This window comes from Cherax quadricarinatus, chromosome 25 (genome assembly GCF_038502225.1).
Source record: "Cherax quadricarinatus isolate ZL_2023a chromosome 25, ASM3850222v1, whole genome shotgun sequence".
Taxonomy (NCBI): domain Eukaryota; kingdom Metazoa; phylum Arthropoda; class Malacostraca; order Decapoda; family Parastacidae; genus Cherax; species Cherax quadricarinatus.
Genome location: NC_091316.1, coordinates 7,984,078 through 8,000,358, shown reverse-complemented (window position 1 = coordinate 8,000,358; position 16,281 = coordinate 7,984,078). Strand labels below are relative to the sequence as shown.

The 16,281-nt window shown below is 39.8% G+C and overlaps 1 protein-coding gene across 2 annotated transcripts in view; it reads left to right on the top strand.

Annotated features, from left to right (window-relative positions):
- ScsbetaA (Succinyl-coenzyme A synthetase beta subunit, ADP-forming) overlaps window positions 1-16,281 on the top strand; it is a 71,442-nt gene that overhangs the window by 14,852 nt on the left and 40,309 nt on the right. For both annotated transcript variants that reach the window (XM_070088592.1, XM_053778593.2), the window contains exons 5-6: window positions 5,032-5,193; window positions 15,884-16,027. In XM_070088592.1, the coding sequence (XP_069944693.1) occupies window positions 5,032-5,193; window positions 15,884-16,027 (306 nt within the window). The remainder of the gene's footprint in view (window positions 1-5,031; window positions 5,194-15,883; window positions 16,028-16,281) is intronic.

Sequence of the window (16,281 nt, the reverse complement as noted above, 5' to 3'; positions counted from 1 at the left end):
TGTAGCATTTACAACCCAAGTTTCACACCCATATAAGAGTGTTGGTACTACTATACTTTCATACATTCCCTTCTTTGCCTCCATAGATAACATTTTTTGTCTCCGCATATACCTCAATGCACCACTCACCTTCTTTCCTTCATCAATTCTATGATTAACCTCATCCTTCATAAATCCATCCACTGACATGTCAACTCCCACTTATCTGAAAACATCCACTTCTTCCATACTCCTCCTCCCCAATTTGATATCCAATTTTTCTTTATCTAAATCATTTGATACTCTCATCACCTTGCTTTTTTTCTATGTTCACCCTCAACTTTCTACCTTTACACACATTCCCAAACTCGTCCACTAACCTTTGCAATTTTTCTTTAGAATCTCCCATAAGCACAGTATCATCAGCAAAAAGTAATTGTGTCAATTCCCATTTTGAATTTGATTCCCCATAATTTAATCCCACCCCTCTCCCGAACACCCTAGCATTTACTTCTTTTACGACCCCATCTATAAATATATTAAACAACCATGGTGACATTACACATCCCTGTCTAAGACCTACTTTTACCAGAAAGTAGTCTCCCTCTCTTCTACACACCCTAAACTGAGCCTCACTATCCTCATAAAAACTCTTTACAGCATTTAGTAACTTAGCACCTATTCCATATACATGCACGTACTTGCAACATCTGCCATATTGCTCCCCTATCGTCTCTAATATATGCCTTTTCTAAATCCATAAATGCAGTAAAAACTTCCCTACCTTTATCTAAATTTTTTTTTATTATTATTATCACACTGGCCGATTCCCACCAAGGCAGGGTGGCCCGAAAAAGAAAAACTTTCACCATCATTCACTCCATCACTGTCTTGCCAGAAGAGTGCTTTACACTACAGTTTTTAAACTGCAATATTAACACCCCTCCTTCAGAGTGCAGGCACTCTACTTCCCATCTCCAGGACTCAAGTCCGGCCTGCCGGTTTCCCTGAATCCCTTCATAAATGTTACTTTGCTCACACTCCAACAGCACGTCAAGTATTAAAAACCATTTGTCTCCATTCACTCCTATCAAACACGCTCACGCATGCCTGCTGGAAGTCCAAGCCCCTCGCACACAAAACCTCCTTTACCCCCTCCCTCCAACCCTTCCTAGGCCGACCCCTACCCCGCCTTCCTTCCACTACAGACTGATACACTCTTGAAGTCATTCTGTTTCGCTCCATTCTCTCTACATGTCCGAACCACCTCAACAACCCTTCCTCAGCCCTCTGGACAACAGTTTTGGTAATCCCGCACCTCTTCCTAACTTCCAAACTACGAATTCTCTGCATTATATTCACACCACACGTTGCCCTCAGACATGACATCTCCACTGCCTCCAGCCTTCTCCTCGCTGCAACATTCATCACCCACGCTTCACACCCATATAAGAGCGTTGGTAAAACTATACTCTCATACATTCCCCTCTTTGCCTCCAAGGACAAAGTTCTTTGTCTCCACAGACTCCTAAGTGCACCACTCACTCTTTTTCCCTCATCAATTCTATGATTCACCTCATCTTTCATAGACCCATCCGCTGACACGTCCACTCCCAAATATCTGAATACGTTCACCTCCTCCATACTCTCTCCCTCCAATCTGATATTCAATCTTTCATCACCTAATCTTTTTGTTATCCTCATAACCTTACTCTTTCCTGTATTCACCTTTAATTTTCTTCTTTTGCACACCCTACCAAATTCATCCACCAATCTCTGCAGCTTCTCTTCAGAATCTCCCAAGAGCACAGTGTCATCAGCAAAGAGCAGCTGTGACAACTCCCACTTTGTGTGTGATTCTTTATCTTTTAACTCCACGCCTCTTGCCAAGACCCTCGCATTTACTTCTCTTACAACCCCATCTATAAATATATTAAACAACCACGGTGACATCACACATCCTTGTCTAAGGCCTACTTTTACTGGGAAAAAATTTCCCTCTTTCCTACATACTCTAACTTGAGCCTCACTATCCTCGTAAAAACTCTTCACTGCTTTCAGTAACCTACCTCCTACACCATACACTTGCAACATCTGCCACATTGCCCCCCTATCCACCCTGTCATACGCCTTTTCCAAATCCATAAATGCCACAAAAACCTCTCTAGCCTTATCTAAATACTGTTCACTTATATGTTTCACTGTAAACACCTGGTCCACACACCCCCTACCTTTCCTAAAGCCTCCTTGTTCATCTGGTATCCTATTCTCCGTCTTACTCTTAATTCTTTCAATTATAACTCTACCATACACTTTACCAGGTACACTCAACAGACTTATCCCCCTATAATTTTTGCACTCTCTTTTATCCCCTTTGCCTTTATACAAAGGAACTATGCATGCTCTCTGCCAATCCCTAGGTACCTTACCCTCTTCCATACATTTATTAAATAATTGCACCAACCACTCCAAAACTATATCCCCACCTGCTTTTAACATTTCTATCTTTATCCCATCAATCCCGGCTGCCTTACCCCCTTTCATTTTACCTACTGCCTCACGAACTTCCCCCACACTCACAACTGGCTCTTCCTCACTCCTACAAGATGTTATTCCTCCTTGCCCTATACACGAAATCACAGCTTCCCTATCTTCATCAACATTTAACAATTCCTCAAAATATTCCCTCCATCTTCCCAATACCTCTAACTCTCCATTTAATAACTCTCCTCTCCTATTTTTAACTGACAAATCCATTTGTTCTCTAGGCTTTCTTAACTTGTTAATCTCACTCCAAAACTTTTTCTTATTTTCAACAAAATTTGTTGATAACATCTCACCCACTCTCTCATTTGCTCTCTTTTTACATTGCTTCACCACTCTCTTAACCTCTCTCTTTTTCTCCATATACTCTTCCCTCCTTGCATCACTTCTACTTTGTAAAAACTTCTCATATGCTAACTTTTTCTCCCTTACTACTCTCTTTACATCATCATTCCACCAATCACTCCTCTTCCCTCCTGCACCCACTTTCCTGTAACCACAAACTTCTGCTGAACACTCCAACACTACATTTTTAAACCTGCCCCATACCTCTTCGACCCCATTGCCTATGCTCTCATTAGCCCATCTATCCTCCAATAGCTGTTTATATCTTACCCTAACTGCCTCCTCTTTTAGTTTATAAACCTTCACCTCTCTCTTCCCTGATGCTTCTATTCTCCTTGTATCCCATCTACCTTTTACTCTCAGTGTAGCTACAACTAGAAAGTGATCTGATATATCTGTGGCCCCTCTATAAACATGTACATCCTGAAGTCTACTCAACAGTCTTTTATCTACCAATACATAATCCAACAAACTACTGTCATTTCGCCCTACATCATATCGTGTATACTTATTTATCCTCTTTTTCTTAAAATATGTATTACCTATGCTTCAATGTAAACACTTGATCTACACATCCCCTAACCACTCTAAAACCTTTTTTCTCATCTGCAATTCTACATTCTGTCTTAACTCTAATTCTTTCAATAATAACCCTACTGTACACTTTTCCTGGTATACTCAGTAAACTTATTCCTGGGGGAAGTTCGTGAGGCAGTAGGTAAAATGAAAGGGGAATATCAGATTGGAGGGAGAGAGTATGGAGGAGGTGAACGTATTCAGATATTTGGGAGTGGACGTGTCAGCAGATGGGTCTATGAAAGATGAGGTGAATCATAGAATTGATGAGGGAAAAAGAGTGAGTGGTGCACTTAGGAGTCTGTGGGAGACAAAGAACTTTGTCCTTGGAGGCAAAGAGGGGAATGTATGAGAGTATAGTTTTACCAACGCTCTTATATGGGTGTGAAGCGTGGGTGATGAATGTTGCAGCGAGGAGAAGGCTGGAGGCAGTGGAGATGTCATGTCTGAGGGCAATGTGTGGTGTGAATATAATGCAGAGAATTCGTAGTTTGGAAGTTAGGAGGAGGTGCGGGATTACCAAAACTGTTGTCCAGAGGGCTGAGGAAGGGTTGTTGAGGTGGTTCGGACATGTAGAGAGAATGGAGCGAAACAGAATGACTTCAAGAGTGTATCAGTCTGTAGTGGAAGGAAGGCGGGGTAGGGGTCGGCCTAGGAATATAATTTTTACAATCTCTTTTGTCCCCCTTCCCTTTATATAAAGGAACTATACATGCTCTCTGCCAATCCCCAGGTACCTTCCCTTCTTTCATACATTTATTAAACAAAAGTACCAACCACTCCAACACTATATCCCCCCCTGCTTTTAACATTTCTATCATGATCCCGTCAGTTCCAGCTGCTTTACCCCCTTTCATTCTATGTAATGCCTCATGCACCTCCCCCACATTCACATCCTGCTCTTCTTCACTCCTAAAAGATGGTATACCTTCCTGGCCAGTGCATGATATTACCACCTCCCTTTCTTCGTCGACATTTAAAAGTTCCTCAAAATATTCTCGCCATCTACCCAATACCTCTATCTCCCCATCTACTAACTCCCGTACTCTGTTCTTAACTGACAAATCCATTTGTTCCCTAGGCTTTCTTAACTTGTTTAACTCACTCCAAAATTTTTTCTTATTTTCATTAAAATTTCTTGACAGTCCCTCTCCCATGCTATCATCTGCTCTCCTTTTGCACTCTCTCACCACTCTCTTCACCTTTCTTTTACTCTCCATATACTCTACTCTTCTTATAACACTTCTGCTTTGTGAACACCTCTCATAAGCTATCTTTTTCTCTTTTATCGCACCGTTCACTTCATCTTTGCACTAATCACTCCTCTTTCCTCCTGCACCCACCCTCCTGTATCAACAAACTTCTGCCCCACATTCTAATACTGCATTTAAAACTATTCCAACCCTCTTCAACCCCCCTCCCCTCACTACTAATACTTGCACCAGCCCACCTTTCTGCCAATAGTTGCTTATATATTTTTTAAAACCATCATATTTTGTAGGTAAAAAAAAAAGATTGAACAAATTTGATGGCAGTTATGTTTTTGTAAGTGATATACAATATTAACTATTAGCTTTCATTTTTCAGGTATCACAGATGAGAAGGCAGAGAACCTTACAAAATGGCTGGGCCTTGATACTCACTTGGAAGAAACTGTGGGTGTTATTAAATCTCTGTATAATGCATTTATAACATATGATGCATCTTTGATAGAAATCAATCCGTATGCAGAGGATACCTATGGCAAATGTAAGTACAGTACTGGCAGAATGACTGCACTCTTACTTAATATATCATTTTAAAAACGGGGGAAAAGTTTGCCAACTTTATTCTAAACTGGATAATTCATCGTTATTTCATCTTTATATTAACTGAGCTTTTTTTTTTGTTTTGTTTAAATGTAGTACTGTAAATGTTAGTTTTAAATTACGTAATTATCTGTTGTATAAGAAACCTCCATATTTGTCCCACCCTAAATTCATGAGGTTTGGAAAAAAAGCTTTTAGTGTATATTGTCATACAGGTTTTCTACTACTGCCACAATTACATGGGCTGTATGAGATGCAGGGTGTTTTTTAATTTGTTTTTAGGGGGACTATGGTATCATATATGTTAAAATTTCTGAATGGGAATCAAAAAGAAATTTAAGTTTTCCCTTTGTTTAATAAGAATAGTTTTTATTAGTTACTAACTTATAATTTTCATTAAATATAGCTTTATTTTTCTTCATTGGTATTTTGTGATGCTATACGTATTTTGACAAGTTCTGGTTGGAAGGGCTCATGAATGGCAGCAGTGCTGTATTTGGAAACGAAGTGATTGATAATTTTTGTCGTGTTTGCGTAACAAACATAAATTATAAGCCTGTCAGAAATTGGGATTTAAGGGAAATATATGACATATTTATTTAGTTTCCTAACAAACATAATATTCATTTCATTATGCATAGATTCTTCAGGTAAATATATTTGTACTTGCATCACTGTATGCTGAATGGAAAAATACTTTTAATTATGAAGTGCCAGTTCTGTTTTTCTTTGTTAGTAATTTTCAGTAAAGAATAGTTAATCCATAATGGTATAAAATTGGCATGTGTTTGCATGCTGCCGGCAGTAACTGCATGGTTGATCAGGCCCTGATCCACCTCGAGGCCTGGTCACGGACCAGGCCACGGGGGCGTTGACCCCTGGGACACCTTCCAGGTATACTCCAGGTAATCCATAGCAAGAAGTTATTTTGTGCTACTACATTGCAGGCCCTGTAGATCTTACTCAACTGGAGGACAAATGGTAAATGGTAAATATCATTCCAGTAGTCATAATAGGTGAAAGGAAAAATACTTTAAATTTCAGTCTCAATGAAAAGCATTTTATTCCAAAAAATCTGGTAAAATTAGAAAAAAAAAATCTTAAGAGGACAAACATCATATAACAATCAAATGGTTGTAATTCAGGTACTCCAATAGGGAAGGGTGGAAAGGAGTAACTACTTAGTTTATCTCTGGAAGATAATATGAATACAGTAGTGATAAACTAATATGCTACAATGTCAACCTTTAACCTGTAAAGGGTCCTAGCAGATCTACGTTCACATGCGTAGTGCTCCAAAAGTAGATCTACGTTTTTTTTACATATTTTCAAATTAACAAAAAAAAAAGTAGATCAAAGTTTTTTTACACGTTTTCAAATGTACAAAAAAAAAAAAAAAATCTACTTTTTTTACATACTTTCAAATGTTGAAAAAACGTATACAGTGGACCCTCAACCAGCGATATTAATCCGTTCCTGAGAGCTCATCGTTAGTCAAAATTATCGTTAGTCAAGTTAATTTTCCCCCATAAGAAATAATGGAAATCAAATTAATCCGTGCAAGACGCCCAAAAGTATTGAAGAAAAAAAATTTTTACCACATGAAATATTAATTTTAATACACACAAACTGAAGATTACATGCACAGTTACATGACACTTACCTTTATTGAAGATCTGGTGATGATTGATGGGATGGGAAGAGGGGAGTGTGTTGATGGTCTTAGTGTTTAGAAGGGGAATCCCCTTCCATTAGCACTTGAGGCAGCAAGTCTTTTTCTGGGGTTACTTCCCTTGTTCTTTTAATGCCACTAGGACCAGCTTCAGAGTCACTGGACTTCTGTCGCACAACATATCTGTCCATAGATACCTGTACCTCTCGTTCCTTTATGACTTTCCTAAAGTGGTTCACAACATTGTCAGTGTACAGGTTGCCAACACGGCTTGCAGTAGCTGTGTCAGGGTGATTTTCATCAAAAAAGGTTTGCACTTCAAGCCACTTTGCACACATTTCCTTTATCTTAGAAGTAGGCAACTTCTTCAGTTTCTCTCTCCCCTCCTCCGAAGCAGTTTCCTCAGGTCTACCCTCTTGCTGTTCAAGATGATCTAGCAGCTCATCAGTGGTTAGTTCTTCACTGTCCTCCACCACCAACTCTTCCACATCCTCCCCACTAACCTCCAACCCCAAGGACTTCCCCAATGCCACAATGGATTCCTCAACTAGCATAGGATTCTCAGGGTTAGCCTCAAACCCTTCAAAATCCCTTTTGTCTACACATTCTGGCCACAGTTTTTTCCAAGCAGAGTTCAATGTCCTCTTAGTCACTTCCTCCCAAGCCTTACCTATAATGTTTACACAATTGAGGATGGTAAAATGATCTTTCCAAAACTCTCTTAGAGTCAGTTGAGTTTCTGAGGTTACTACAAAGCACCTTTCAAACATAGCTTTTGTGTACAGTTTCTTGAGTTGGAAATAACCTGCTGGTCCATGGGCTGCAGGAGAGGAGTGGTATTAGGAGGCAAAAACTTCACCTTAATGAAACTCATGTCCCTAGAAAGTCGCTCTGCCAAGTCTGAAGGATGACCAGGAGCATTGTCTAATACCAGGAGGCACTTAAGGTCTAATTTCTTTTCAGTTAGGTAATTTTTCACATTGGGGGCAAATGCATGGTATAACCAGTCATAGAAAAAGTCCCTAGTGACCCATGCCTTACTGTTTGCCCTCCACAGCACACACAAATTAGCCTTCAGGACATTGTTTTTCCTGAACACTCTGGGAGTTTCAGAGTGATACACCAATAAAGGCTTCACATTGCAATCACCACTAGCATTGGCACACATCAACAGAGTAAGCCTGTCTTTCATAGGCTTATGTCCTGGGAGTGCCTTTTCCTCCTGAGTAATGTACGTCCTGCTTGGCATTTTCTTCCAAAACAGGCCTGTTTTGTCACAATTAAACACTTGTTCAGGTTTCAGTCCTTCACTGTCTATGTACTCCTTGAAGTCCTGCACATATTTTTCAGCCGATTTGTGGTCTGAACTGGCAGCCTCACCATGCCTTATCACACTATGAATGCCACTACACTTCTTAAATCTCTCAAACCAACCTTTGCTGGCCTTAAATTCACTCACATCACTAGTTGCTGGCATTTTTGTAATTAAATCGTCATGCAACTTCCTAGCCTTTTCACATATGATCGCTTGAGAGATGCTGTCTCCTGTTATCTGTTTCTCGTTTATTCACACCAATAACAGCCTCTCAACATCATCTATCACTTGCGATCTCAGTTTCGAAAACATAGTTGCACCTTTGGCAAGAACAGCTTCCTTGATTGCTGTTTTCTTGCCCACAATAGTAGCGATGGTTGATTGGGGTTTATTATACAACCTGACCAGCTCAGAGACACGCACTCCACTTTCATACTTAGCAATGATCTCTTTCTTCATCTCCATAGTAATTCTCACCCTTTTTGCTATAGGGTTGGCACTAGAAGCTTTCTTGGGGCCCATGATGACTTATTTTGCAGGTGCAATCACTATAAAGGCTGTGATAATATGAAATGTTCCAGTTGTATGTTTGGAAGTGACCGCGGTGGCTGGCTGGCTTGTAAACACTGGCACCCAAGGGACAAGTGAGGCGCGCTCAGGCCAAAGTGGACGCGTATGGTACGGAACGAATAGCGCTGGTTTTTAAGTGCTAGTCGAGGCAAAATTTTTGCGTTAAAATGTATCGCTGGTCAGATTTATCGTTAATCGATGCCATCGCTGGTTGAGGGTCCACTGTATATACATTTGAACCGTATACGGGTTAAAATATCCTTCAGTATAATCTGAGAGATGGCTGTTGAGGTAGAAATATATAAACACTTTCTTTAATGAATTTTGTATATACTACATCCACTCTATCATATGCCTTTTCTAAATCCATAAATGCAATAAAAACTTCCCTACCTTTATCTACATACTGCTCACATATATGCTTCAATGTAAACACTTGATCTACACATCCCCTACCCACTCTAAAACCTCCTTGCTCATCCGCAATTCTACATTCTGTCTTGCCTCTAATTCTTTCAATAATAACCCTACTGTACACTTTTCCTGGTATACTCAGTAAACTTATTCCTCTATAATTTTTACAATCTCTTTTGTCCCCCTTCCCTTCATATAAAGGGACTATACATGCTCTCCGCCAATCCCTAGGTACCTTCCCCTCTTTCATACATTTATTAAACAAAAATACCATCCACTGCAACACTATGTCCCCCCCCGTTTTTAACATTTCTATCATGATCCCGTCAGCTCCTGCTGCTTTACCCCCTTTCATTCTACGTAATGCCTCATGCACCTCCCCCACACTTACATCCTGCTCTTCTTCACTCCTAAAAGATGATATACCTCCCTGGCCAGTGCATGAAATTACTGCCTCCCTTTCTTCGTCGACATTTTTTTAACTCTTTGACTGTTTCAGGCCCCTCTCTGAAACTGTCATTCTATGTCGCCAAATATTCGAGAAAAAAAAATTATTTTTTCTTATGAAAATGTTAGGAATATTTTTGTGAGTGTTTTAAGCCTAAAAAAAATTTTTTGCCATCAGTACTTACCGAGATATAGAGCCGCAAAGTTTGCAGAAAGTGACGTGCGTACGGCAACAGCGGCGACTGCCGCCCACCCGGTATTCTTTTATTTACTCTAATTCAAAGGTTTCTTGCATTTTTCAATATTTTTCTGTTCCAGGTAACTTACGTGGCCTGTGAGACCAATGTAAGGTGCATTCTTCAAATATACACTCATTGTTTACAACACAATAACAGAACAAACTTTATCACTATTAGTTTTTGTATACACTTTGTTTACACAAACAAACAATACAAAACAATGTTTATTACTATTGTTCCATAATATATATACATATGTACAGTCACTAAACACGTTCCTAGAACTGCTGCAGCTTGTGGAACTCTTTGAAACATGGGTATATGCAGAGGGGCACTTCACACTCCTCACACATAAAACGAGTGTCTCTGCGTGTTTGTGGGCGTTTTGTGGTATGCATACATACATAACACCTCTTCTGAGCATTTTTCTTGGCAGTAGTAGGAGGCAGTTGTATGGGGTAGTGATCACCAGGCTTGAAACGAGATGACGTGTGTGGGCGCTGGTCTATTGCAGGAGTTGCTCCTTGGTACTTTGCAATTATTTGTCTGATTACTGACAGGCAAAATTCACCATATTTTGGTGTTTTGTTGGTCTTCAACTTGTATATGTTATAAGCATTTAGCATAGAGATATCAACAAGATGGAAAAAAAGTTTTATATACCACTTATAACTCTTGCGTACACAGTCTGCAAACCCAATCTGCATGTCACATTTGTCCACTAAGCGCATATTGAGGTTGTAGTCCATGACAGCTGCAGGCTTTAGAATGGGTTCATTGGTCTCTCTGTTGTCCCTGCCACTGGGTACCATTTCGTTTCTGTGAACTGATGTCAACAATGTGACATCACGTTTGTCATGCCACCGAAATGCTATGATGTCATTGGCAGCAAAGGCTTGCACCTCACCTCTGCGAGTGCCAGCGTCGAACCTTGGCATATGTTTACGATTACGACGCACTGTGCCACACACGTCTGTCAAGTTCACTCACAAGAAATCACTGAGTAAGGGGCTTGTGTACCAGTTATCAGTAAATAACATATGCCCCTTACCAAGATATGGTTCCATCATTGTTCGAACCACATCACCAGAGATACCCAATAACTTCATGGTATCTCTCAAAGTATTACTGCCAGTGTACACAATGATATCCAAAACTAGACCACTTCTGCAATCACACAGTACAAATAGCTTTATACCAAAGCGTTTCCTCTTGCTTGGTATATATTGCTTGAATGAGAGTCTTCCTTTGAATAAAATCAAGGACTCATCAATAACAAGCTTCCTGAAGGGATAAAAATGCATGCAGCACTTTTGTTTCAGGTACATAAACACATTTCTGATCTTATATAACCTGTCGCTTCTGTCAGGCCTGGTTTTGTCTGAAAAGTGTAACATACGTAACAGTATCAGGAAACGATTGACACCTATAATGTCACTAAAACCTGGAGTTGAAATCAGGCGTTCTGTTGCCCAGTATGTGGTGACAGTGTGCTTATACACATGTGGCATAAGCATTATTGTGGCAAAAAACAGGTACATCTCTGCCACAGTTGTCTCCTTCCACTTGTGTAGCCGTGATTTTGGTGAGAGAATTGTATTTGCCATGGTGTAATCACAGTATGTGTTTGTTTCCCTGACAATGATGTCCATCAGGGGTTCATCAAAGAATAACTCAAAGCAGTCCAGTTCACTGGCATTGTTCCCAAGTGGACAAGATGGCTTTATTCCACTTTGTGTTTCATCAAAGTCATGGGGACTGGGAACAAACTCGTCACCGTCCTGCCAATCCCAGATGCGGTCTGCTGGTGGGGTCTGGATATTGTACCGTGGTTGTGGTTGTGCAGGTTGTGGTGGTGCAGGTTGTGGGAGTGTGGGGTAGGGTGAGGCTGGTTGTTGTGCAGAGTCAGCAGCGTGGGTAGTAGTGTGGGTAGTAGTGTGGCCCGCTGATGGTGCCACATGCGCCGTGCCACCCTCACTATCACCACCACTGCCTGCTCCATCACTCACATCATTCATACCCATCGTTACAATATCGTCATCTTCACTATCAGATCATGGTGTAGGGCCACGGGATGTTCCATATGTTGGAACAACATATGAAACACTACCAGACCTCATGCTATGTCGTACTTACTGCCGCTTCACTGGGGAATATTCACTCTCACTGTCACTAGAACTGCTTTCAATGACCTTGAAATCACTATCACTGCTAACATCTGGGTGTTGTACACGACCAAATAGTTTCCTCTTTCGTCCTGGTAAAGGTGAACGTGAACAAGCCGGCCCAGCACCAGAGGTGGAAGGTTGTGGGTCATCTGGGTTTTCATCACTAATTACGTTATCCTGGGCACTTTTTCCGGTAACACTCACTTCAAAACCCTGGAATTCACTGTCACTGACATTTTCATCGCTGTTAGAGCTATCACTTGGGAACAAAAGACCTCCAATCCGCCGAGGAGTGAGGAACTTCTTACCGAGAGGCATGGTGAAAATGGACTAACAACATGGCATTCCCACAATGCATCGCTGGGTCCCAGATTTTTTTCACAGGGTGCACACCGACCACTGAGACCCATTCTCTCTCGTGTAGGCCTACCAGGCCTTTCCCGCTTGATTTGAAGCCGCTAGAATTTGCGTGTATAAATACGTCAGAAACATTGGCTCATAAGACGTATTTATACGTCGGAAACAGTCAAAGGGTTAAAAGTTCCTCAAAATAGTCTCGCCATCTACCCGAAACCTCCATCTCCCCATCTACTAACTCCCCTTCTCTGTTTTTAACTGATAAGCACCCTTCTGGCAAGACAGTGATGGAGTGAATGATGGTGACAGTTTTTCTTTTTCGGGCCACCCTGCCTTGGCGGGAATTGGCCAGTGTGTTAATAAAAAAAAATCCATTTGTTCCCTAGGCTTTCTTAACTTGTTTAACTCACTCCAAAATTTTTTCTTATTTTCATTAAAATTCCTTGACAGTACCTCTCCCACTCTATCATCCGCTCTCCTTCTGCACTCTCTCACCACTCTCTTCACCTTTCTTTTACTCTCCATATACTCTACTCTTCTTATAACACTTCTGCTCTGTAAATACCTCTCATAAGCTACCTTTTTCTCTTTTATCACACCCTTTACTTCATCATTCCACCAATCACTCCTCTTTCCTCCTGCACCCACCCTCCTATAACCACAAACTTCTGCCCCACATTCTAATACTGCATTTTTAACCCTTTCAGGGTCCGTCCCGTAGATCTACGGCTTTACGGTGAGTGTCCAAACCGTAGATCTACGCCATGAGCTCAGCTCACTCTGATAAACTGTGAGTGGTACATTTGGGCCTAGATATGAGAGAATACATCTATGTGGTATGTGTGCACCACATAAAACAGATCCTGCAGCACACTGTGTATAATGAGAGAAAAAAACTGAAATCATGATTTTTCGATTAAAACAGCGACTTTGCAGTGTTTTTTCGTATGTTTTTTATAGTTGTATTTGCGATTTCTTGGTCTCATTTGATAGAATGGAAGACATATTACAGAAATAGAGATGATTTTGATTGGTTTTAGCACTGGAAATGGCTTGAAACTGAGCTCAAAGTAGCGGAAATGTTAAATTTTTGCCGATATTCAAGAGTAAACAAACGACCTCACACATCTAATACACATCAGCTGGTGGGTCTAATATACATTCACAAATATGGTGATGATATTTATACAATTATTACAGTATTGCATAACAGTAAATCTTCTATTTTTTGGTGTGAATAAAAATTCATTATGTGAATAAAAAATCAAAATGGAATTTATTTGTAAAGCCTCAAAATGTAACTAATGAACAGAGGAAATGTTAGTTTAGTTCCAGGAATACCTACATTGTTTATTCTGGAGCCTATTTTGAAATTGGAATATTTTGAACTTTGTGTTAAATTGGCCAAATTAACAATTTCCGATCACTTTATTTTGTAGTTGAAACAGTTGACTTGGCGATTTCTTGTGCTCAGTCGATAGAATAGAAGTAATACTAGTGAAATAGCTAAGAATTTGGTTGATTGGAATAATGTAATTGGCCTAAAATGGGAGTCAAAGTCGGCAAAATCTCCGATTCGTAAATATCACTGACACATCAAAATTCGCGAGAGCATAATTTCGTCAATTTTCCACCAAATTTCGTACTTTTTGTTTTATTACCTTCACAAAAAGATTCTCTACGATTTCATAAGAAAAAATAACAAATTTTTTTTTTTTTTAAATTCTTGGACACTGGTGCGTGACTTCAGATTTTGGCCTTGGACCCTGAAAGGGTTAAAACTATTCCAACCCTCTTCAACCCCCCCACTACTCATACCTGCACCAGTCCACCTTTCTGCCAATAGTTGCTTATATTTCACCCGAACTTCCTCCTCCCTTAGTTTATACACTTTCACCTCCCTCTTACTTGTTGTTGCCATTTACCTCATATCCCATCTACCTCTTACTCTAACTGTAGCTACAACTAGATAATGATCCGATATATCAGTTGCCCCTCTATAAACGTGTACATCCTGGAGCCTACCCATTAACCTTTTATCCACCAATACATAATCTAACAAACTACTTTCAAACTATTTATTTATCTATCACAATTCAACTAACATGACATATTAAACAATATTGTTAACATAGAAACATGACATATACTCTAGAATGAATAAAATAAGTCATGTATAACAACAGGTGTTCTGTTGTTGTTGGGCCCACAAGGGCCACTGTGAGCATAAGCCATACATACTGTTGGTGAAAGCTGCAGCAGAGGCAGTGGTGTTTTCTGTAGCCCTATATAACTCCAACAACCTTGGAGGAGTTAGTAGAATTGCTGAATCACTGAAGAAGGCACCCTCTACCACTATCACTACCACCCTCTACCAGCATCACAACCACTACCACCCTCTACCACCATCACTACCAGCCTCTACCACCATCACAACCACTACCACCATCACTACCACCCTCTACCACCATCAGTACTACCCTCTACCACCATCACTACCACCCTCTACCACCACCACTTTCGTATTTTTCTACAAACTTTTTCTTGAATTATATCATGTTTCTCACATTCTTTACCAAAGGGCTGGCACTAGAAGCTTTCTTTGGGCCCATAGTGGCATATTTAGCAGTCACACACAATAAACAAGTGGCAAAAACAATGGATTATTTCAAAATGTTTTGTATGACTTGGCAGGATATTCTCACTCGCCAAGAAACAATGCTACACTGGCTGAGAATGGTGTGGGAGGCAGCTTTGTCTGCATGCTGGGCACTGGACAGGTTCCATACAGTTGACGAAAATGGAGGTAATTGACAAAACTGGAAAAAAAAAATAAACGAAAAAAGTCGGCCAAAACCGAAATTGGCAATAATGGAGATAGACGAAAACAGAGGGTCCCCTGTACTTGTTTACCGATGACTTAAACTTACGACAGGCTCTCTGACCAGTATACATACCTAAATAATGTATATTAGAGCTGATTACCTCGATTCTTTTTATTACAATGTACAGTACACTGCTGTATAAACATTTAAAAATATACCAGAAATGTTATAAATACATGTAGTGCAAAGGTAACATTAAAACAATATCAAAGATGGTTGACATAAACCCACTACAATTATTGTATGTTCCTCACTTAGCTACGAATTTGTTTACCAACTTGGTTTTAGGAACGGAACTCCGTCATTAAGTGAGGAGAGGCTGTATAGTACTGCAAATACTGTACTTGTTTTGGACAATCTAGTTGTTTTTTCAAGTACCAGCTTTTAGCTCCAGATGTTCTGCAAAATCTACCAAAATACTTCAAAAAAAAAAAAAAAAAAAAGAAAACATACTTCACTGACATGAAATGTTTACCCTTAAAACTTGTCCTTGTGTAGTGTTTCTCTGAAATTTCAGATATGAAGCTATCATTACTTATTTGTAAATATAACTTTATTTTTCAGTGTATGCTCTTGATGCCAAGATGAAATTTGATGACAATGCAGAATTTCGTCAGAAAGAGGTATTTGATGAACGTGATTGGTCACAAGAAGATGCTAAGGAAGTTGAGGCTGCAAGATACAACCTAAATTACATTGCCCTTGATGGTTTGTTTTCATTTTTATATTAGTTTCTAATAATTTTTTGGTTTTAGTTATTAAAATAAATGACACAAAATTTTATTTTCTGTCTTGAGACTGCCATTGTAGCATTGAAATATTCTCCCAATATTTTGACCAGCAACTCCCCACACTTAATTAATGTTAAGTGAATGCTAACATGGAAACAAAAAAGTGACATTTAGTGAATTTGACAAGGGAAAGAAACATGGGTGCTGTTAGGTTCCCAACATTTTTGTCTT